The sequence below is a fragment of the Plectropomus leopardus genome, chromosome 1 (assembly GCF_008729295.1).
Source record: "Plectropomus leopardus isolate mb chromosome 1, YSFRI_Pleo_2.0, whole genome shotgun sequence".
Lineage (NCBI taxonomy): Eukaryota > Metazoa > Chordata > Actinopteri > Perciformes > Serranidae > Plectropomus > Plectropomus leopardus.
In genome coordinates, this window is record NC_056463.1 from 4,629,901 (window position 1) to 4,654,449 (window position 24,549).

The window sequence follows — 24,549 nt, forward strand, 5'->3', positions numbered from 1 at the left end:
CGTCCACTTATCTGAGGCCGGGTCACAAGGGCATCAGGCTGAGCAAAGCACTGCAGGCATCCCTCTCTCCAGCAACACTTTCCAGCTCCTCCTGGGGGATCCCAAAGTGTTCCTAGGCCAGATGAGATATGTAATCCCTCCAGTGTGTTTTGGGTCTGGCCCAGGTGTTTTATCTACATTTCTAAAATATTACTTAAGTTTAGCACAAATCTGCAATGGAAACCCGCCTACTGACAGACATGATTGACAGCTGGATTTGAAACTCCTCCACTCTAGTAGGTTTTAGTCCAGCCGTGGTGGATTCTTGCAAATGTCATTTGAAGCACAATGTGAACGAGGAAAAACATGCTTTTTTTACTTTCCGTCTCATAAACTACTGTGCGGATCTACTGAAAGTTTTAGCAAATGTGACACAAAGTTATTATATAAAAATTCCAATTGTAACTTTCTCCCAGCTGCTAACTATGTTGGCAGACGCATAAAACATAAATGTCCCTGTCTTGAACAAGTGTAGCTCCATTCAGTAGCTGATGGGACATTTCACTGAAAAAATATCAACCTGATGGTTGCACTAGAGGGAAAATCTGGGGATCACCAGTTAGTAGGATTCATCCTCTGGGGATCATGAATTTGTGTTTAAAATTGGCAACCCATCCAATAGTTTTTGAGATAGTTAATGGCGGACTGCTCAAGTACCAACCATCAGTTTTCATCCGTAGAGCCATGCAACCAGTGTGGCTATAAATCTATTTTGCATAAGCATGTCTTTCATTTTTAATCTTATTTGCATTCAATTAACATGAAAGGGACTTAGCGGCAAGCTACTGTACATAATGGCAAAGAAGACAAGACCCTGGCAATGACAAAATCCTTTTCACAAGAGGAAGAGAAGCTTTATGAACTGTAACAAAGACACATGATCTTTGCAGGCGTGCGACCTTGAAGAGGTGATGATGGACGCGCTGATCAATGACAAACCAGACTTTGTGCGCCTTTTTGTGGACAATGGCGTGAACTTGGGCGAGTTCCTCACCTACGGTCGCCTGCAGGAGCTTTACTGGTCTGTGTCTGAGAAGAGCCTCTTTCACAACCTGCTCCTCAAAAAGTACGAGGAGAAGCAGCTTCTGCTTGGAGCAGCCAGGACGCCTGGTCCGCCTGGGCACCACCCACCCGAGCAAGGGGACCGGAAACCCAGATTCACCCTTTATGAGGTTGCCAAAGTGCTGAAAGACTTTCTCCATGACTCCTGCAAAGGCTTTTACCAGAAGATTTCCACAGTGAGTGATATTCTCCATCTCGAAAGTCAATCATTCATACTGCACTGAATAAGAATCCTGAATTAACTTCCACTTTGTATTGCTTCTCGTGGTGGTTCTCATATTTTTTGGCTTATGACACCGTAAAATGAAGCAACATCTATTTGTTAGCCCTAGACACAGTCTGCATTTGTCTATAAGCTTTGAGCGGAGACTGATATCCCCTTTTCACCCTCTCAGACTGTCTCATATGAAATTGTTAGAAGCCTGAAAGATGCAATGAAATAGACAATATACAGACTTCATGGTAAACTCACCTCCTGGAAAACATCCTTTTATAGTGACCTCATGTTGCACTTGAGAGTAAAACATAAAATCTAACCAATAAAGCTGTCAATTTTTAGATAATACCAAAAAATGAATAGGATTTGTGTATTAGAACTAAACTTTCCTTGTTTTCTATCTGGGGGCAGAGGCCTTTTTCCGTTATTGTGAAAAGGAAGAGAGGGATCATTATGCACCGAACACCCTAATTATGCCATCAGAATACCCCTCTATATATTGCCTGTGCTGTTTCATGCTGTGCAGCTAAAAAGGTGATAATCTCAGGGAGATTATATATATATAGCACAAAGTTAGATTGTTTCTTTGCTGAAAGGCTTTTTGTTCAGTGTACATCAGACATTTAAAAAAAAAAAAAACATCTACGCGTCCTGTTGACCAAAGGCATAGGTTTCATATCAACATTTTGAGAAAAAAAAATGAAACAGGCAGTTCTGGGCACCTGCAAGGTCTTGAAAGTCTAGATATTCTCAATTTGAAGGTCTTGAAAGTCTTAAATTCATCAACAAAGTCTTACATTTCATGTACAAAGCTCTTAATTTTTTACTTGTCCTTTCACAGTGATGTTGCATGTTACGCATCCTGCTGTGTTTTGGATGAAATTATCAGACTGTCCTTGATGGTCAGTGTTTTCACTCCAGCGCTCTGCACATATCTGACCATTTTCCACCCACCATCAGCCTCTGCTCTGTGGGCCGAGGCAGCGGCGTTGGCGGCTCAGCACAGAGTTCCCAACAGTACAAAACAGTAACTTTATATCTTTAGTTTCAGAAAATGTACCTAAATTAATGTATATGTAGGATCTTAATATCAACATCCCTGTTGTCCTCTGCCACAGTGTCCACTGTGATAGCCGATTATATCTTTCAGGAGTTTGCTGGTATGGCCTTGAAGTTGACATTAAATTTTATTCTAGGTGGTTTTAAAAAGGTCTTAAAAAGCCTTGAATTTAACGTTGAGAACCCTGGGGATACCCTGTTTTTATGCTTACATTTTTGCCTTTTCTGCATCATTTTCTGGTGCTAATGTCTTGAACTTAGGCGTGAATGTGAATGGTTGTCAGCTCGGTGATGGTCTGGCGACCTGCAGGGTTTACCTCACCTCTCGCCCAGTGTCAGATGGGACAGACTCTAGCCCCCCCACGATCTTTAAGAGGTTATATAAGTGGTTATGGCGAATGAATAAATTAATGAATGTCCTAAATTTAGGAAAAATAGAAGTCCTCTACTACTTGAATATTTTTATTAGACCTGATGAAGTTCTGAGGACTGAAACTTTGTTTACTTAATAATAAAGTTTATTGCAAGTTATAGGACAGTGTGGTGAACGATTTCCTCCTTTGCACCTATACAAGTTTTTGAAGGTGTGAATGAGCCTCTACATTCAAGTTATGAGGGGGGACAAATGCACATGCTCTAAATATAGAGGGGGATGTGTCCCCTGTGTCCCTCCCCCTGAAATCTACACACATGTTGCTGACAGACTGACAGACCACCAGGCAAAAATAACCTCCTTGCCAGACGAAGGACTTTGTTTTACAATAATGAACTGAAGGAGAATAATTATATACATGTCAAGCAGGTGCAAGGCGCTCAGAAAACAGCATCCGTGAAGAAAAGGTAACACCTAAGCACATGGGTGTTGATGAGCCACAGTTGATCTTTTATGAATATATGACTTTAATGACAACATTAATCGGATCAGAGAAGCTCTTGGTACATTGCGAGCATCGACAAGGACGCACCAACAACTTAAAGTAACAGAGGAATCATTCAGCTTTAAACAGCACATGTCACACGTCATATAGATGTATCTATCATTGTTGTCTAAGCAGCTACATGGTCTTGCTCATTCAGACACCCTGGAGTCAGTGAAAGACTCAAAGGTCCTCAATATCTAAGCCATTTATACGTGTGAATCATACATCTTCATACAATTATTCATGATTACATTTACATACTCTGATAGGAGATAATTTTCTACGACAGGCGTATTATAATTAAAATTGCCCCCTGGGCCCGGATGTGTAAGAGCCCCCCCTCTCCCTAAGGCAGGTACAACATGATGGAGTTTCTCCCCACAGAAAAGAAAGACAGAAAGAAGGAATTCCTTTATTAGGCCCTCAAGGGGCATTTCACTCTTTCAATCTTCACTCTGTTACGTTATATCAGTATATCGGTCATCCAATATTATCGCCCAATACTGTCCCATCACAGATATATCGTCATCGGCCTATTTGTTTTTCAATATGCATGATATTGAAAGCAGAACGTGATGCAGAAAAAGATGCTTTGAGTAATTTAAAATGATCAAATTCCCAAAGTTTACTGTTTCAGTGCGGTGATGTCATTTTTAACAGGAAAGTTTATTGTTAAATTATAAAATATCCTGCCCTGCGGCGTCGGCGGGGGGGGGGGGGGGGGGGCTGTACATGGACAGGGGGCCAAGCAGTTGGGGGTTCGGTGCCTTGCTCAAGAGCTCCTCAGCAGTGCACACAGGCATAAACTGGCATCTCTCCAGCCTCTAGTCACACTCCATGTTTGATCCTCGTGGAGATTTGAACCTTCGACCCTCTGGTGTCCAAGCCAAGTCCCCACAGACTGACCTACTGCCACCCAGATTTCATAGAGCACCCAGCGCCTCTTAAGTCCTGTAGATAAGCTGAGGGAAGAAACTCTCTTAAAATATATCACGATGATTCCTTTTTTGTGACATCTTCAAAGGGAATGTTTAAGCTGTTCCTTCAGTTTTTCTTTTTTTTTTAGGACTTTCGGGCTCTTGTATTGACATGATGACTAAGCCCTTTGACAAGAAATGCAATGTCGATAACAGCAGCTTCAGGCAGAGGCTCAGGCTCAGGGGCCCCCTGAGACCTTAAGCCCGGGGCCAAGGCCCAGTATACTCGTTCGGTAATACACCCATGCCTGCGTACTTATTTCTATGCCACAAAAGTTTAACAAAGACAATGTTTCAGTGCTACTTGGAGCTTCATCAGGTCAGAACGCTTGAAAATGGAAACCACTACTATATTTATATATGGAGCAAACCAGTAAACTGATAAGCTCTATGATGGTAAGTGTGGATAACCATCCAAACCCCCCTTGGTGATAAAGCATCCAAAAACAATTGCCTTTATTTGTATATTACCTTTAAAAACTGAATTTACAAAATATTTTGACAAACAAGGCAAAGCAGAAGCAACAAGGGTTTCTTGCAGAGGCAACGTAACTATAAGAACCAAACAATTATGCTGAAATAAGTCAGGATTTAAAGTTAAATTAAATGAGAGAAACAATCAAAATAAAAAACAATAACAACCTGTACTAATGAGAGCAAATACAATTCAAAGAATAAAAGCAATGAAGCACAAAAGGAAGAAAAATGAAGAAATCTTGAATACATGTACCGAATATGTGTTCTTATTGCAAGGTTTGTTGGGTTTTGTTTTTTTTTTTTGCAATAATTGAAAAAGATTGCACAATAGATTATGACTCATGAAATAATTGTCTGCTTTTGTAAACTGTGTGCAGCCCCTTTTGTTTATGATACACATTTCATACTTTGTGTGTGCTCCAGGAGAAGCCAGCAAAGGGTCGACTGTTCCACAGCCAAAAGAACCTGGCCGAATTAGAAGAGGGCTGCGAACATCCTTGGAGGGATCTCTTCCTTTGGGCCGTCCTTCAGAACCGACAGCAGATGGCCAACTACTTCTGGGCTATGGTCAGTCTTGTCAGGTCTTTAGTGAGTTCAGCTCCAGCTCAGACTATCTCAGCTCTGTGTGTGTGTGTGGTTCAGTCGATAAAAGTCTAAATGTGCCTGGAATTGGCAAAAAACTATTCAGACCAAACGGCTGATTTATGCTGTGCTGGTTTGTATTCTGGATTCGGTACGAACAAGAGTGATGTGGGCCAGCGCAGCGCAGGTGCAGGTCGCTGCTGCCATATGAAAATGTCACCAGATAAAAGCGCCCAGCAAACGGCGTATTCATCAAGAACTCAGGTGAACTAAAAAGCTATCTTATCTCCGAGAACATTATTCAAATGAAGGTCATGCTGCTCCAGGGGGCAGGATATTCAACCAGCTGGGAGGTGGTGCGTCAAAAGTCCAGATGAAGTTAATGAGAAATATATCCTGACACAGGATTGATGCTTTATGAACAGTTTAAAAGACACCAATCAATGATAATTGCTCTTTGTTTTCTACATCTTTTCAAGGCACCTTTCATTTCTTTATTGCCCTTCCCTGAACTAAGGGAACCAATTATTGTAATCTCACAAGCGGTCACCCTCATGTGCTCCTTCGCCGCGTCTTATTTCAAACATTATCTGAAATTATGGTAATTGCATTCAGTGTGTGTGTGTGTGTGTGTGTGTACATCCCCCTCTGCAAATCTTTTCACCACTCACACTCCGGCTGGGATATCTGCATTCATAATTTGATTGTTTGAAGTATCTCTCACGTCGAAGGCCTCATCACAATTATCCTTGCAGGCTGGCTTATGCTAGCAAAATATCTTTGTGTTAAATATGTACATATAAATGAAGCCAACATTATACAGCGTGATGTATACAAATGTTGATCATTTGAATAAAGAGGGTTGAGGTTCACAACATTAAGTGTATCTTCAAATGGAGAGGCCTTTGTTTTACCATGTTGCTCTCCATCTACACGTGCTGTTAATTCTTTAAACAGCTCTTCAACAAAGTAAAGGTCGCTGTTGATTATAGTAAATAAAAATACAATACAAAAAACTATTAATAGACAATGCCATACTCTTAACCTGAAGGGACCAACTGAAGGTTTTCATTGTGAAAAAGATCACATTAGTAGTCTTTTAGCTTCTTTATTCCTAGAAACACCAGCCCATTCTCATTCGAAAGTAATAAAAAACAAAAAAACCTCTTTGACAGTGCTTTCAGCTTATGATCCAGATGCCAAAAGCCACCGTTCGCGTCCACATGATATGCCCCTGGGCGGCATCAGCTGAGAACGTGGCTGGAAAGAACTGGTTGCGGTGTTAAAATACACCACCGGACCTGCAGAATCAGCCGGACGGCCACAGACAGTGTCAGGTTGAAACACTGCCGGTAACAATGTATTACAAGGAGTGCAGGCGGGAGGGACAGTGGATGGGTCCAACAAACCCCGGACTTTCTTGCAGGAGTCCAGTGTTTGCTTCCTGTCTAAATGTGACATTTTACCATGTCGACGGTGCCTCCTAATCCTAACCATCCATGCCAGCATGTGCTTTCATTGACGTTCAGGCATTGGTTACCGTGTGCTTTTGTTGCCTAAAAATAACCACGTGCAGCGTAATCCCATAAAGTGCTTGTGTTGACGTCTTGGTAGCAGCATCTGGAAAAGTTAATAGCAGACACAGAAAGGATACCCAGAGTGAAAAATGTAGAGGCCACTACAAAGCGGCGATACGTGGGAACTTGGAATTAGGATGTGTTGGTCCAGCAGAGAGTAGCAGTGTTGTATTGAAATGTGTTCCCTTATCGACTAGTGTTTCCCTCCTGTTGATGGTTAGGATGGTAAAGCAAAGGGTTAGGGTCAGGTTTGGGTTACGCATATCGACGGTGAAACAGACTTTGATGCAACACTGGCAAAAGTAGTGATTGCCTTTTAAAATAAAATGTTTTAAACTTACTGCCATGCTCCGAGACGGAATTTATACACACAGATGTTATGAATCTCCATCACAGAAGACAAAAAAAACAGGCAATTTGCATTTGAATTTACTGGACATTACAAGAAAAACTATATACACATGAAACATTTTTTTCATATATATATTTTATTCCATTCTTTGTAAACAATGCAATGTTACCATCGCAACATATTGCTATGTGTGTTGAGTTTTACCGTCCTACTGTTACATCGGACTATTTGTTTTTCCTATGCCGTCCAGAAGTTGTCTGTCTAGTTTCATGCAGCATAGATTGTCTACACACAGGTCTCAACATGAAGTTATCTGAGCTGGCCGATAGCAGCAAACAGTGCTAACAACAGCAACAGTGCCACCAGAGCTAACGGTGCTAATGTACTGGAGGGTTGGTGTTACGTTTCTATGAAAACAGAAAGCCACCACCATTGGTCAGACTGGAGTAACTGCCCAGTGTGCAGAGTGCAGGGTGGCAACAGTTAGCTGCCAGTGGGATTTATGCAGAGAGGCTCAGCCAGATCAGCTACCACAGCAGTAAACAGAGAAGCTCCGATTACAACACAGACTGAGGGAGTGTGACTCTATTCTCTGCTCTGGACGGCATTACTCCACCATATCTCTACAAAACAAATGTTTGTCTGCTGCTATACTAATGTTCTGATTGTCATTTAGAGCTCCTTTCAGTTTAGTTTATTTGTACAATGATAAGGACAAAGTATTACACAGTAAAACTACAAAGTGATGTTAACTGTGTAGAAGAGGGATGAAGTCATTAAAACAGAAAGCAGAAAAAAAAATAGTATCAAATGGATAAAGAAAACATGTAGCAAAAAAAAAGATAAAGAGGAAAAAAGAAATGAAAAGGAAGAAAATACTCAGGACAAAATTTTGAATAATTTAAATGTGCAAGAGCTGCAACGGACATAGTCAATTCTATGTAGATGAAAGATATTTTTTTAAATGAGTTTTGAAAGTGATTATGGAAAATGACGACCTCAAGGCTTTACTCAGTGAATTCCAGAGATGAGGATCTAAATTTGATGAAAAAGCGATGACTGGTAGTGCGACAATAAGGTAAGATATTGATATCAACAAGCAGAAACAGAGACATAGTTTTCAGATCTGCACTTTCAAACACATTAACAAGCAAATGAAGACGTGACATTCGCTATGATGAATTACTTCTTCTCAAGAAAGTTTGAGTTGATTTTTATATATAGTGCACTGAATTGAAATTAAAGCCTGAAGGGAAAGAAGGAAAACTTATCTCAGGTCTGAAAAAATAGACACTACTTTAGTCATATCTTTGGTAAGATGAGTCCACAACCAAAATTCAAAACAACCTGCTATCATACCCAACATGACTGACGGCTGGAGATGGCTATAATAAGAACTACACCTAAGATATAAACGTTTCCTGATGCTGTGACAGCTTTGTTCACATCAGTACTGTTAGTAAACACAGGGTAAAGAGGTCTTACCTAAAATCTGATAAGCTGAGCAGCACAGGAGTGCTTACATTTTATGTGAGTCCTGAATTATTCACCGTTCGTGAGAAGTGTTACACGGTCCAAAACAATCAGACTGAGAGCCTTTAGAAACCGAGCGCTTGCAGGTAGAAATGTATCTATTGCAGTGTGATGCACACCACATTTAGATGCAAAAAGCAGCATCTCTCTAAAATTCTAAACTAGATTTCTCAGATCCCTCTCTCAGACCCATTTCTTGGAACCAGCTTTCTTTTAATCCTTCAGGGCCCCGAGGCGGTTGCGGCAGCGCTGGCGGGTTGTAAGATTCTGAAAGAGATGGCACGACTGGAATCTGAGGCTGAGTCTGCACGTAGTATGAAGGAGGCGAAGTATGAGCAGTTCGCCCTTGGTGAGTGTATAAACCGCACTATGACAACAGCTGACAGTGTGATCAGAGAAAAAAAGGGGAAAGGTCAAACATAGCAAGAGGCACACTCACTGACCTCAAGCAACATAAACAGATCCCACTGGAGGGAAGTGGAATATGAATCTAAATGTGCAAATTCTTCAAATATAGCCGAGTGGGTGACCCTGTGTGCACACTGTTCTTATCGTGGCAGATGTCTTTGGAGAGTGTTACTCCAACAGTGAAGACAGGGCTTACGCTTTGTTAGTGAGGAGGACACACTGCTGGAGCAAATCTACGGTCCTTAACTTGGCCACAGAGGCAGACGCCAAATCTTTCTTCGCCCACGATGGAGTTCAGGTAACAAGCTGACACATCCATGTTCCCATTTAACTAATATGTTTCTTTCAGCTATAGTAAAACATTTAAAGAGATGTTTTTACCAATATTCATCCAGCTATATATCAAAACAATGTGGGTAGTAGGTGTAGATGAACCGTGGTAAACCTCCTTTCATCTAACCAGTGCCGAGGTATCCCTCCTCCCTCCACAGCGAAACTCCAGGGATGATGCTTATTAATGCAAGAGCTTCATTCAGTGGAGTTTCGTTGGCTCTTGAGGCTGTTGTTCTAACTAAAGGCTTTACTTACGCACTTTCGCAATGCCCGCCACCCATACCGCCACCGTGGACAAAAAGAGTATAGAACAGGGTTCATACGCATTTTTACCAATAAATTTACATGACTTCACAATGACTTTGAGGGACATTTTTAAGACCATACATTCTCTGAAATGACTAGCAATACTCCCTAACTGTTCCTTTTATGACTTTATAATAGCTTTTTCAACAATGTATTATTTTTAAAAAAATACTAATAATAAGCTAGAACAGGATCAGAACTGAATATTGAAATATAACTCAAGGACTATTTGTTATTTATGACAGGTGAGGGGGTGGTGCAAAAAGGGGGAGACATGTCAAAAAAATGTAAGCACTGGGAGGGACTTATGTTTTGTCTATTTTTTTTGCTTAGGGGAGGGACACATATCTTTGTGTGGCTGTATTTTATATTTATTTTAATGCCTTTTTTTAACAAAACACATGTAAACACATAGATCTTGAAAAATGAGGAAGTCAAAAATTAAACATTTTACCACAGCTAGATATTTTAAAAACAGAAAATTAGCACTGGATGTTTAAATTTACAGGTTTGGAAATCAAAATTCCATAACCTTTCCAAAACCTTTAGGGTATATTTAGTTTTCCAAAACTTTTCCAGGCCTAGAAATTGCTATTTGCATATTCCATGACTTTTCCAGGTTTTTCATGACCGTACTCAGCTTGATAGAGGCAGATCAAGAGACGTACCCGCTCCTCTTTCTGTCTCACAAACTCAGACCAAAATCCAGTAAAACTGTAAAACTAGGCAGAGCTGGTAGAGTGAGTGGGTCCAACAACCCTGGATTTTCATGTGTTGCTTTACATCACCAACCAGCAGGAGTTTGTTCTGGTCTGGTGAGGTGCAGTGCATTCTGGTAGTTGCAGTTTTTCTCCCACTTGAGCTAAAATATCCATTTTCTCTGGTTTCTCTTGTCATATAGCACCAATGACAATAGTATTTGTGTCTTTCTACCACATAGACATCGTAGCTTCCGTGTTTCCAGCAGTGAAGTACTTCTTTTATGGTCATTCAAGGGTTTCAAAGTATTGTGCATTTGATGAAGAGTTCATTTTGCTGCCTTTTGTGCTGAATTACAGTGTTGCTTTGCAGTTTTTTAAAACCTTTACATTTTTATTTCAAGGTCGTGCAGTTTTGCTGCTCATTGGACTCGCTGTAATAGACATCCTTGTCATTACAAAGTCCCCATTTTGTATTCAATGTCAGCAGGGGAAGTTATTACACAGAATTTCATTCAAAGCACACAGCTGGAAAAATATAGCCTTTATAAATGGTAAGCTGTTTATTATAAATCAGTGCATAAGCAATATTTCGAGAGAATGTCAATTTTACTGGCCTTGAACAAAAAGTGGACGAACCTATGATTAAGTATCAGGTGTCCTTTCATGTGAGTGACTCATTAAACTGCAACTAGACAGCTGTGGAGAAGGGAAAAGAGATTCTTTTGTTTTATTTTTCTCTATTTTAACCAGCTGCAGTGACTGCCTGTGTGGTGTTTTCATGGATTTAGTCACAAGACTGCAAGGCAGAAAAATTCCAAGGCCTGTGAGGCCATCTTGTGGTGAACTTCCTTCAAATGTTAGATCTTTGGTGAAATCCTCTCTGATTTTAACCTAAATGATATTAAACTACATCTTGCTGCAGGCTCTCCTCACAAAAATTTGGTGGGGGTCGATGACGACAGACACAGCCATCTCCAAACTCGTGGTGTCTTTCTTCTGTCCTGCACTCATCTGGACCAACCTTATAAAGTTCAGGTGATAAATCTTATGCTGCCCCCCCCCTCCAGAGTCATGCAGATCTCCTGTATGTTGTTTAGTTGTGCACACTGACGCTCTCTCGTGTGTTTCTAAGTGACGAGGAAGTTGATAATCGTAATGGCCATGAGCAGTTTGTGGAACTGGACAGTTTGGACACTGAAAAGGCTCTGCTGTTAACCGATGATGATGACCCTTTGTGAGTTCGCAATTTGCAGGAAAAAATTGCTGAAAATTACTTTTGTGAATCCTCATTTTAGATGTTTATCTGCTGAATAACTTATTCTTCTTCTCATTATTTATTTCTTAAAAGATGTAGCATGAGTTACCCTGCACTGTACGTTAATAAAAAAAAAATCTACATTTGTGCATAAAAAAGAGTTTGAGAAGTGCTGAAGTGTCTTTTCGGCTCTTTGTTTTTTAGGGACAATTCACCTGGAGGTCCAGCCACTCAGAGCTGTGCCTCTGTCTGGTGGCGTTTCCTGCTCCGCCGCTGGCGTCGCTTCTGGAGCGCTCCTGTCACCGTGTTCCTCGGTAATGTCATCATGTACTTCGCCTTCCTCTTCCTCTTCACCTACGTGCTCCTGCTGGACTTCCGCCCACCGCCACCTTTAGGCCCCGGAGCCCCGGAGATAATGCTGTACTTCTGGGTCTTCACCTTGGTGCTGGAGGAAATCCGACAGGTGACCAAAAAACAAAGCATTCAATCACATTGCAGTGCTTTTATAACTCTGTTTCATGTTTTTGAATACATTTGAAGTTAGATCCATGCGGCGCGACACCTTTTCTGAAGTGCTGTTATTAGATGTGTTTGCACGACAGCGTTCACGCCTGAAAAAGTCAGTCGTATGTGAGAAAGGAGGTGATGTGAATCACTACAATAAGCCCATTCTCTCTGGGGCTTTAAGGATTCATGAGCCTTTCACCTTTCTGCCTGACTCCCTTCCACTGAGCCAGGTCAGACAAGCATGATCCCTTATTGCACTGATCCCGTTGAGCCTTCCTCCCCTGGGCACAAAAGCCCCAGATGAGACGGGCCCTCACCTCTGTTCCCTCTGCTCGCTTTTTCAACACACATCTCAGAAGGTCCCTAAGCTCAACAGAGCTGTGGCGCAGGTTTCCAAATACAGAACCGCACTGCTACAGGCAGCTCCAGCATGCTATGGAGCCCAGGGGTGCATGCCTCCTGATAAAGGCAGGCGATGCCGCAGGGGCCCCTGTTCTCAGCATAAAACAATGTTAGAGACTGTAAGTTTACTAGCTTTTTAACTTCGATAGATGGGCTGACGAAGGCAGCTCACTCTCGGGAAAAAACAATAAATTGCATGAACTGATATAAGCCGATAGCAATATATAGTGTGCCATTACATCAGACCTCACTGGTGTTCAGGCTGAGGATTTTCTCTCCTTTACATTGTCGTGCTAACAAGCTTGTATTACAGACAATTTGCATCATGTCAGTCTCTGAGAGATTTTGATAGTCGGCTGTTTCTTTATTATTTATATGGAATTGATTGCTGCCATCTATTTATTTGTTTACTTTAATGTTTTTATTATTTGTAAATTAATTCATATTTTTATTTTTGAACTTGTTATTGTTATTGTTATTGAACATAGGAGGAAAGGCTATGACCAAACTAGCACGAACTGTCCCACAAATTGCAAATATATATAGATATATAGTTTTGCATATACATAATAATGAAAATAATAATAATAAATAATAATAATAACAATAACAATAATAATAATAATTAATATAATAATAATAATAATAATAATAATAATAATGATGATTGATTATAATAATGATTATAATGTTGTCCTTTGATAATAATCAAAGGACAACAATAATAAAAGTAAGTTTAAAAAATAATAATAATTAAAAAAAACAAACTAACAAATAGTAACTAACTTAGGGTAAATAAATAGACAGAAGGAGCTGGCAGCCCTGGTCAAACGCCCTGACTGCACTTTTTAGGGTAATTCTTGAGCAAGTATTTTGTCATTATTTGGTAAACATTTTGGCCTCTGTGGTAGGAAAGTCAAGGCTTACACACGTCTATCACTTTATGTAGTCAGTTATGTAATTTATCACTTTTAGGGTTACAGTTTGTGACCTGGAAGAGGGCATAAAAAAAAAAAACTGTGGTTTAAAAAGGAGGAAAAGGTTTATTGACGCTCATTTACCTCTACAACAACTTGAACTATTAGGGTGTGAATACATTTTCATAGAAACTTAATGGTACCACACAACATAAATTTAAAAACAGATTTTTTTTCATTTCATAATGTTATTTGCTTTTACAAAAAAGACTCCTTTATTTAATTTTTTTAATATAAATCGGATAAACATCAAGACTATAATCTGCTTCAGTAAAACTTGCCTGTTGTGTACATAATTAAACAAATATTTGCTTAAATATTTGCATCAGCCAAGATTTATTTGTTCGTATTTATTTATTTATTTTATTATTTTTTGTTTTATGCTTACATTCATTTTATCCTCTGGGCTTTTATTTTGATACATTTATTTAAATTCCTCCGTTATCTGTCTGTCTTTCTTCATTCTTCAGATTAAAATGGTACAATGACAAAAAAAGGAATTTGGAAAACAAAATTAGAACTTATTTTACTGTGGTTATTTTTCATATGTTTTGTTTTGGGGGTTTTTTTTAATCCAGAAAACAAAAATGAAAAACAAGGCATTTTTTCTTGTTTTTTTTATAAAATACTTTTTTTCTCTATTTTTTTAATTCTATTTTTATTTAAAAAACAGTTGAGCAGACTGACCATGAACTCTGTACAGTATATTTTCATTTCTGTTATGACAAAACGCAACTGTAACACAGATCACTTTCTACCAGAAATGACAGTGAGAATCAGTCTTTTTTTCAGTCTTCATTTGTTTGTTTTAGATTTTTCTACAATTTACAAGTATTTATGTCTTAAAGTAATGTATAAACTTTCTTTGATGACACAGAGCTTCTTCACAGATGAAGAGATGAACATCTTGAAGAAGTTCAAACTCTATGTGGAGGACAACTGGAACAAGTGTGACATGGTTGCCATCTCACTGTTTGTTGTTGGGGTTTCATGCAGGTAACTGACATTAAACGTCATTTATGACACTAAAGAAATGTAACATGTAATGCATCAGTGTGGAGGCTCTGGATGTGTTGTTGCGATGGCCTCAGCGAGAGTGTTAGAATAAAGCAATGACTGGAGAATCGATGAAACCACACAGTCAGTCTGTACGTCTGTTTTCTTTGATTCTGCAGGATGGCGAACAACACGTACGAGGCAGGAAAGACGGTTCTGGCGATTGACTTCATGGTGTTCACTCTACGTCTGATCCACATCTTTGCCATTCATAAACAACTCGGCCCCAAGATCATCATCGTGGAAAGAATGGTACACAAAACGCTGTGAATCTAAACTCTAATTCTGAACATTTTAAGCGTTGATGTTCATGGTCACAGATGAAGACTGTGCAGAGCTTCTGCAGCTCATTTAGAAGATGACAATGTTTCCTCTTTACAGATGAAGGACGTTTTCTTCTTCCTTTTCTTCCTGAGCGTGTGGATGATTGCGTACGGTGTCGCCACTCAGGCTCTTCTCCACCCCAATGACCCAAGGATTGACTGGGTGTTTCGCAGAGCCCTGTACCGCCCCTACCTGCACATTTTTGGCCAGATCCCCTTAGAGGAAATAGATGGTAAAAAAAAATGACAGTAGATGCAAACATCTGTATTTATTCAGTGTAAAGAAGATGCAACTTTTACGTGTGTATTTATCCATAAACATGTACCCTGTGACTGTTTTTTTATCATGTTTCATGTCAGTTAGTTAGTGTTAAACGCAGTATTACACAGAGTACTCTGAGGGGCACAGGCACAAGGGTGATAAAAACATTTTTTACTGTTAAAAACTTTGCAAAAACACAAATCAATTTTGGTTAAGATTTCCTCTGATAAGGGGGTTTGTGTGCCTAACAAGCTTGTTAAAAAAAGAACAATAAAATGATATATATATTTTTTTTAAAAGTATTTAAAAAGTGAGAAGAAGAAAAAGATGTAATATAGTTAATGATAAAACAGTGGGTAGAAGTGTGGAAAAATAAAAGGTAGATAAGACTATAAATAATTTTCTGTTTAAAGGAGAGTTCCAGAGAGCGGAGAAAAAATCTATATTAATAAAAAAAAAAAAAAAAGATGATGGTTGCAAAGCAAGTGTCATCTTCCAGTTCTGCAGATATCTGCAAAAAAATAGATAAATAAAATAAATTAAGTCACAAAATAATATTGTTAAAAAAACGGTGAAAACTAACTAAACTTTTTCCAGATAAGCTAATCTAAATGTTTCATATGTAAAAAAATCACCTCAATCACTGTGCATCATGTATATGCACTAAATCAACATCTGTTTTTATGTTACAAGACAATGGTACATTTTAACCATTTATTCAGTCAGGGATGTTTCCTGTTGGCCTCAATGTTTGTCTTCTAATCTAATTTTTTTTGTTCTTTCATGAAATGGAGCACAGCTGCTCGCATGCCTGAAATTAACTGCACCAATGACTCAGAGGAGATTATCATGGGCCTGCGGCCGCCATGTCCCAACATCTACGCCAACTGGCTGGTCATCCTGCTGCTCTGGTTATCTTCCTTCTTGTCACCAATGTCCTGCTGCTAAATCTGCTCATCGCCATGTTCAGGTCAGAGAGGCTGGAAACCCAGACAGCCCTCCGTATGTTTGTCTGCCTGATGACATGAGATCACATATGCTAGGAACTTCTTTGTAGTTTTTAAAAAATTAAGATTTTATTGGCTGTTTATGCCTCTGCCCTGAAGGCATCATGTCTGTCTGTCTGTCCCATTCTCATGAATGCAGGGAATTTATTCAAATTTAGCACACATGTCCACTTTGAATCAAAGACAAACTGGCTACATTTGGTGGTCAAAGGTCACTGTGACTTTGCATGCATCCCATTCGTGTGAACGTGATATCTGAAAAACGACTTGAGGGAATCTCTTTTTTTGATAGGACAGCTTTAACCCTCATAGGTACGCAACACCAAAGAGGGTTTTTTTGGTCATAAAATAGACAAAGTAAACATAATTTAAATAATTTAGCAGAAATTAGTTAAAAATTACAAGAAAATTACCTGACAGTAAGCTAAAAGAAAAAGAAAGAAAGAAATTGAAGAAAGTGCTAAAAAAATGTATATATCTATTTATTTCTGTTACTTAATGTTGATAATATAATCATAACAATGATAAATGTGGTTTTCTGGTCATTTTTTCTAGTTTCTTGATAATATCTATAAATACTCCCCATCTCATTTCCATGTCAAGGGATTAAAATGGCCTCCAGACACTTGTGTTACAATTTAAACAGTTGTGTTGGAGTTTTTAGGGCCCAGGCTCTTTTTTAAAGTATTGCAACATAATTGAGGATGCATTTTGTGAGTGGAAATGGCAAAAAATGTAACCTACAGGCAACATGGTACTATAGAGGGTTAAGTGTGAAACGGGGGAGAGAGGGGATGACATGCAGCAGAGAGCCGTGGGCTGGAATTGAACCCACAGCTGCTGCAGCAAGGACGAAGCCTCTGGTGCCTCTTCAAACGCTAATTATGACAGTATTTTAGACTTACGTCTAAAAGGATATAATGCTGAGGTGATGACATTATATATATCCAAAATGTCAAAGATCAGCTTCACTGTGACATCATTATGTTCTGCAAAAAAAACCCAACTTTTCTGGCTGTTATCCAACATCATAATTCAGGAGGAGAAGGGGAGAGATACGTGTCCATCAAGAGAAAATCATTTACACTATTAGAGGGTCCAGCAGAATATTCTTTGCCATTTAGCAACCATTTGTTTTCCTTTAATTATATATTTTTAAGTACTTTCTGCAGGTCATTTACATGTGGTTTGTTTTCTTTAAGTGTCTTATTCTTTTTTCTTTTTTTTTTTTAAATTTTTTTTTTTAAATTACTATTGTAATATCTATTTATTTATTTTTGTTTTTTATTAGTTACTCTTTAAACCTTGTTTCATTGTTGTTATTTAAAACTTAACCAAAAAAAAAAAAAAAAAAAAAAGATACTAAATTGGTGACACAAATCTTGAAATTGTGCTGATTGTTTTAAATCTTCTGTGCTGCTGGGGGGAAGATGTGTGTCTAACATCCATGTTTTCACCGACATTGATGTAAACTGAAACTGCAACTCAACTGGTGCATAAATGCAAACAACTGCTCGGCCGTATTTGTAGTTATTTGTTTTTTTTTTTTCTTCTATTTGCAGCTACACCTTCCAGGTGGTGCAGGGAAACACCGACATCTTCTGGAAGTTCCAGAGATACAACCTGATTGTGGAGTACCACAGTCGTCCAGCGCTGGCCCCACCCTTCATCATCATCAGCCACCTCTCTCAGCTCCTCCTCAGCCTCGTCAAACAGCCTGCGTCCAAGCAGGAGCATCTCGGTATGAGGGTTATATTTGCATCATGTCTCCATATTTCCATTAGGAACTATTAAGCCATTCTACTTTATTTTAGACAGAAATGACTGAAATAGTTCAATGTGGCTTATCTGGCTAAATTCAAATTAAATTAAATACTGAAAAACAAACTGTGCTTATCTCTGTCCCTCACCTGCTGTATCCATGGAAATTGCCTGTTGGTTAATTAGAAATTGGGCTGCTACGGTGTGTGTGTGTGTGTGTGTGTTTTGTCAGAGAGGGAGCTGCCGGCGGGGCTAGACCAGAGCTAATAACATGGGAGACGGTGCAGAAAGAGAACTACCTGGCCAAACTGGAGCGCCAGCATTGGGAGAGCAGTGAGGAGAGACTCAAGAGCACCTCTTCAAAGTAATTGTTAATTTGCATAATTTTAAAAGAAATTGTGAACTGCCATTTAATGCTCTTCTGCCCCCTAGTGGTAAAAAAAATGACAGTTGCAACACTGAATATTACATTTAATTGTTTGCGATTAAGAGTTCAGAGCTTGCTGAGGATTGTCGGAGGGTTCAAGGACCAAGAGAAAAGACTGACATCCATGGAGGCTCAGGTAAACCTGCAAAAGTGACCTAAACATCATCATGTGAAACATTGTCAAGTTACATTTTCCTAAACTTATTGACAAGGGGCCCCTGGGCTTAGAAATGCCAAGGGCCCCACCACCTCTCCCACATAGAAGCAAGACACACAGACCTTGTGGTGGGTGGTTTTTTTTTTTTTTTTTTTTTTTTTTGTGGTTTTGTGTCTCTTTGTGGTTGTTTTGTGTCTTCTGGGGGTAATATTATATCTTTTTGTTAGTGGATTTGTGTCTATGTTGCTTTGTGGGGGTTTTCTTTGTCTCTTTGAGGTAAATTTGTGTCTTACTGAGATATTTTTTTGTCTCTTTTTTGTCATTTTTTTGTTCTTTTGTGCTTGTTTTGCCTCTTTTTTGTGGTTTTGTGTTACTGTGGTCATTTTGTGTCTTTGAGGTAATTTTGTTTTTTTGTAAATTTGTTTGTTTTTTTGTGTCTCTTTTTGTTGTTTTGTGTCTTTTTTTAGTCACTTGGGTCTCTGGGGTAAATGTGTGTCTTATCCAGGTAATTTTGTTTGTCTTAGAGGTAATTGTGTGCCTTTATGGGCCTTTAGTGTGCTTTTGTGCTCGTTTTGCCTGTTTTTTTTGTAGTAGTTGCATCTTTGCAGTTTCTTTGCATCTCTTTGGTCTTGTTGTGTCCCATTGTGGTTGTTTTCTGTATCTTTCAGGCAATTTTGTGTCTCTTTTTGTCCTTTAGTGTCACTTTGTAGCCCTTTTGTGTCTCCTTATGGTGTACGGTCTTTTCGTGCCTCTTTGTGGTCATTTTGTGTCTCATTGTTTGTCTTTGAGGTTATTTTGTGTCCTTTTTCTTTAGTAATTTTGTGTCTCTTTTTGTTGTTTTGTGTCTTTTTTTGTCTGCCTTTTTGGTCCTTTAGTGTCCCTTTGTGCTTGTTTTGCCTGATAGTTTGCCTAACCCTCAGTCATCTCTGGTTTTGTCTCCAGGTCAGATATTGTGGAGAGGTGTTGTCCTGGATGGCCGAGTGCTTCGCTCAAAGCACACTCAAGTGCGGCAAAGAAGCTCCAAGAGCTCCAAGTGAGTCTGAAATGTGAAACAGGAAAAATTAGTCACAATTGATACATTTAAAAAAAGCAATTCTATTAAAAAAAAGTACATGTATTTTTATTTACTTTAATATAAATATATATATTGTCTGACATGAAATTTCAGCGTCTCTCTCAAGCTGCAAGGCAGGCGGCACTTCGGACGCACCTCAAAGTCAACCAGAGAAAGAAGTCAAACAAGAAGCGGCTGAAGCCAAACCAGGTCTATCAGGATATGGAGCCAACAAAAAATTTCCTTACATTGATGAATAACAGTAATTGGTAGTAAACAGACAGCTATTTATAATGCTATATTTAAGATTTTTAGACTAGTTTGAGGTATGTGATGGTGTAATTACAACATTGATTTGGACTTTAAATTCCTAAAATTATGTTGGGTGTATTTACAGACGTCTCACTGGTTACTGAGTGTTGATGCAGAGAAGTTTTGTTGTTTGTATCTTAAAAAACAAATTAATCCTTTCATCCTTTTTGCAAATTAAGCTATTGAGTTTAAAAGATTTACAAAATCATAATCCTCTGAAAATGCTGACATGAAAAAAAAGTCAGCATTTCAGAAGAAATTATTATTGCATATACAAGAGCCAAAAGTATAAAACACTAGTTTATTGGTTTAAATTTGAAAAAAAAAAAAAAATCTTAGACTACTGTGGCAGTAAGTTTAACCCCTTGATACCTGAGCAAATTGGTTGAAACGCTGGCAGAAGGCAACGAGCAACGAATGAAAAAATGACCCAAAAAATAGCAAATAATTAGTAAATTGTACAATAAAATTACCTGAATGAATAAATAATTAAATAAAATAAATAAATAAAATAATAAGACACTTAAAGAAAAACAAACTACATGTAAATGACCCGGGAAAAGTACTTAAAAAATACATAATAATATATATATTCTGTGTCTTTTTTATTTTTTTTTCCCTAGCTTTTTAAAAATATTTTTGTAAATTTACTAACCTCTTGCAATTTAAGGAACATTTCTTACCAAGTTGCTCATTGCATTTTTTTCTGATGTTTTTTTTTAAAAGAAATCAAACCAATTTGCTCCGGGTTCAAAAGTTTAAATACTTCCAAAAGGCGTCTGAAAGTAGCACAAGAGATTTCAAAGGTTTAAGTGACTTTAGCTTTAATTTGAGGCTATTTTCGTCAGTGTTGAATCATAAACTAAAATTCATGGAAAACAAACAACAAACAACAGACAAACTCATTCAGTTTTTAACAGTGATCGTTTTTTAAGACAGTCAAATCATTTTGAATGGCATCGGAACAATATAATGTTGCATATGGAGAAACAAACACATAAAATACAATATATTCATCATGAAAAGGCTTCACAGGTAGCATGTTGGTTTAAAGTAAAGACACTGAACCATGCTTTGGATTTCTGTAAAACTATTGAAATATCTTTCAAGGTCACACAAGGTAGGAATTTGTGAAAAAGGCACCTAAAGTTTGTCAGTGACAATCTACGTAACTGTAATATATTAAAATCTACAGCGGGGGGGTGAAACTGTCAGTTTTTGTTGATTATGTCAAAGTACACTCTTAAAAGTTCACTCAAAAGCACTGAAGTATGAAATGCTGAATTCGCACATAAATGTGTTTGATATTCCTAATCATTACATTGACCTTAATTAACCCTTTGAAACCTAAGACAATTGTTTTAATTTCTTTTAAAAACAGGGTGGCAAGGCATAGCTCAAAAATTAGCCAAAGATTTGTAAAAATGCTACAAGAAAATGACCTGAAAATAATCAAAAAAGACCAAAAACAAACAAGGAAATGAGTGCTGAAATAAAATAAAATAATATATATATATATATATATATATATTTATAATTTATAAATTATATTATTTTTTTTCAGTAACATAATTTAATATTTAAAAGTATAAAGTTATTATAATTATAAATCTAGTTTTCTAGACAAAAAAGATGAAGATGATGATGATAATTTGAAGAAAGGGATAACCCTTTCTTCAAATTATCATCTTTTTTTTTTTTTTTAACAATTTTTTAGGTAAAAGTTCTTGTTAGTTTTGGAACATGTTGGTTATTGCCTTTTTCCCCTATGATTTCAAAAGAAATCAAACCAATTTCCATACTTTTTGTAAATGCATCCCAATGCAGCACAAGAAAACTGATGTCCTTCCAGATTTCAGAGGGTTACAACGAGTTCCCACACATTCCCAATGTATGAAACAAAGATTGCTAAAAGTCAAAAATGCAGGACAATTTAAAGCAGTAGTGATGAGAGGTGGATATTGAGGGGAGTTGCATTCCTGGAAGTTGCAGCAAGGACTACAATCCATCATGGCATCCACTAAAAAAACTACAAGACCCACAGTAAGCAAGAAGGTCACTCAGGACAATGATTGCTGCCCAGCTGAAACAGATCAGCTGATGTGGTGGACGATTGAGACAAACAGAGAACAGTTTTTGGTTGTGACAGTGAATTAGATATTTGATTTACAGACTTGTTTTTGATTAGTTTAACTAAATGAAATCCTGTTAAAGAGACTGAATGCACTGAATTTTAGTTGGATAGCAGCTGTCTTCATTTCCTGCACCCACACCTCCAGAGCTCAGAGAAAAAAACATCACAGAAGGTACGGAAACTCTGTGATTCATCACCCTACATGTTAAATCACACTGTCATCATTTTATTTTTCTCACATTCAAACTCTAGAGACGGAGCACAGGGAAAAATTAAGGAACATACGAGACAGTCACCAAAATGTTCAGAAAATGAACTTGTCATTATGTTAGATTACACAGAAGAAGATTACTGTCACTATTGATTCTACAACAAACAACAAAATTCTGTGACTTTTCAAAAACTTTCAAAGATTTCACTACTTTAATGATTTCTCAGGCCTGGAAAATGAGATTGTGAAATTAAATTGCTTTTCCAGAACTTTTGAGAATTTCACTTAATCCATGTGTTTGGCTTGGAAAATTAGATTTTAAAATTCCATGACTTTTACCACACACTCACAGATATTACAACACCCATGACTTTCCCAGGCCTGGAAAACAAAATTGTTGAAGTCAAAGACTTTTCCAAAACTTTTAAGGATCTTACTAATTCCCAGGCCTGGATAACAATGTTGTGAAATTTCATGACTGATTCCATCAAAACCTTTCAAGGATTTCACTAATTCCATGACTTTCAAAGGTCTGGAATACGAAATTGTGAAATTCTATAATTTTTCCAAAAGTTTTGAGTATTTTACTAATTCCATGACTTTCCCAGGGCTGGGAAATGAGATTGTGAAATTCCACAACTTTTCCAAAACTTTTGTGTTTTTTTTTTATTACATTCATGACTTTTCCAGGCCTGAAATTAGATTGTGAAATTGCATGACTTTTATAAAACATTAGAGGATTTTACTATGTCCATGACTTTGTAAGGACTGGAAAACAAGATTGAGATATTCAATGACTTTTCCAGGCATTCCATTTCCGTAGGAATGCTGTTACCCCGTGGAGCTTTCGTGTAACGAGTTTCAGTGTTTCTTATCAAAACAGACTGTGTGTCCTCAGTATCCAACAAATGTGTCAAACACATTTTCTGCCTCATAAAACATTTGCAAACAAGTCTTTTGAATAATTTTCATTTCCAAATATCCAGTCTTCTTCTTTACCATTTTCTGTAACATTATAGAGTCGCTCGCCATGTTTCTGCCACCAAATATCCAGTGTAAGACCACAAAGCCCAAGTATGTCACACAGCCCTCCTTTTGTTTGATGGACAAGGTCAGACGTGTTTCTTTTTGCTTGACTGCTGCTTTGTCTCCTCCAGCTGACATAAAAATAATACTGTAATCCAAGAAAAAACAGTTTTTTCCAATGAAAGTTGCTCAGATGGTGAAAACACAGAAAACATTTCCTCAGGTTTCCATGTTTTTGGATGCATTGGACTTGCACATTAATATCCACGTTTGGCTGAGCTACTAACTCTCTGCACACATAAATGGCCTCAAAAAATGTTTTTAGTACCTCCATGATTTCCCAGACCAGGCCCAGGAAAATGAGATTGTAAAATACAATGACTTTTCCAAAACTTTTTAAGATTTCAATATTCATTGACTTAACCAGGCCTGGAGAACTAGATTTTAAACGTCCATGACTTTTCCCACACATTCATAGATATTACTACTTCCATGACTTCCCCAGGCCTGGAAAACAAAACAGTGAAATTCCATAACTTTTCCAAAAGTTGAGAATTTTACTCATTCCATGACTTCCCCAGGCTTGAAAAACAAGCTGTAAAATGCTGTGACTTCTCCAAAACCTTTAAGGATTTCACTGATACCATGACTTTTCCAGATCTGGAAAACAGGATTGTGAAATTTCAGGACTTTTCCCACACTTTCATGGATATTATTAATTTCATGACTTTCCCAGGCCTGGAAAAAGTCAGTGTACACTTCCATGACTTTTCCAAAAACTTTGAAGGATATAACTAACCTCATGACTTTCACAGGCCTGGAAAACACAACTGTGAAATTCCATAACTTTTTCAAAAGTTTTGAGGATTTTACTAATTCCATGACTTTCCAAGGACTAGAAAGCAAGATTGTGATATTCCAAGACTTTTCCAAAACTTTCCAGGATTTTACTCATTCAGGCATGAATAAGGTGTTGTTGGAGCTCTCCCAGATGTTTTTTTTGGGAGGAGGGGGGAGGTGGACTCAGGTCTCAAATTTAAGTTGTTGATGTTTGTATTGATTGTTTTACAGTCATTTCCTTTACATGATAAGGTCTGGGGAAAATGTGTTTTGGGGCCGCAGCACGTCACTTGAC

At 38.1% G+C, this 24,549-nt stretch overlaps 1 protein-coding gene across 1 annotated transcript in view; it reads left to right on the forward strand.

Annotated features, from left to right (window-relative positions):
• The window catches only part of trpm5 (transient receptor potential cation channel, subfamily M, member 5), a 41,456-nt gene extending 21,465 nt beyond the window's left edge, over positions 1 to 19,991 (forward strand). Inside the window, 18 exon segments of the mRNA XM_042487393.1 lie at positions 930 to 1,277; positions 5,175 to 5,318; positions 9,021 to 9,144; positions 9,356 to 9,501; positions 11,466 to 11,578; positions 11,676 to 11,777; positions 12,003 to 12,261; positions 14,562 to 14,680; positions 14,860 to 14,992; positions 15,122 to 15,296; positions 16,125 to 16,231; positions 16,234 to 16,295; positions 17,895 to 18,073; positions 18,326 to 18,352; positions 18,355 to 18,457; positions 18,584 to 18,656; positions 19,620 to 19,710; positions 19,846 to 19,991. Of these exon segments, the coding sequence (XP_042343327.1) occupies positions 930 to 1,277; positions 5,175 to 5,318; positions 9,021 to 9,144; positions 9,356 to 9,501; positions 11,466 to 11,578; positions 11,676 to 11,777; positions 12,003 to 12,261; positions 14,562 to 14,680; positions 14,860 to 14,992; positions 15,122 to 15,296; positions 16,125 to 16,231; positions 16,234 to 16,295; positions 17,895 to 18,073; positions 18,326 to 18,352; positions 18,355 to 18,457; positions 18,584 to 18,656; positions 19,620 to 19,710; positions 19,846 to 19,991 (2,451 nt within the window).
• The last annotated feature ends 4,558 nt before the right edge of the window (positions 19,992 to 24,549 follow it).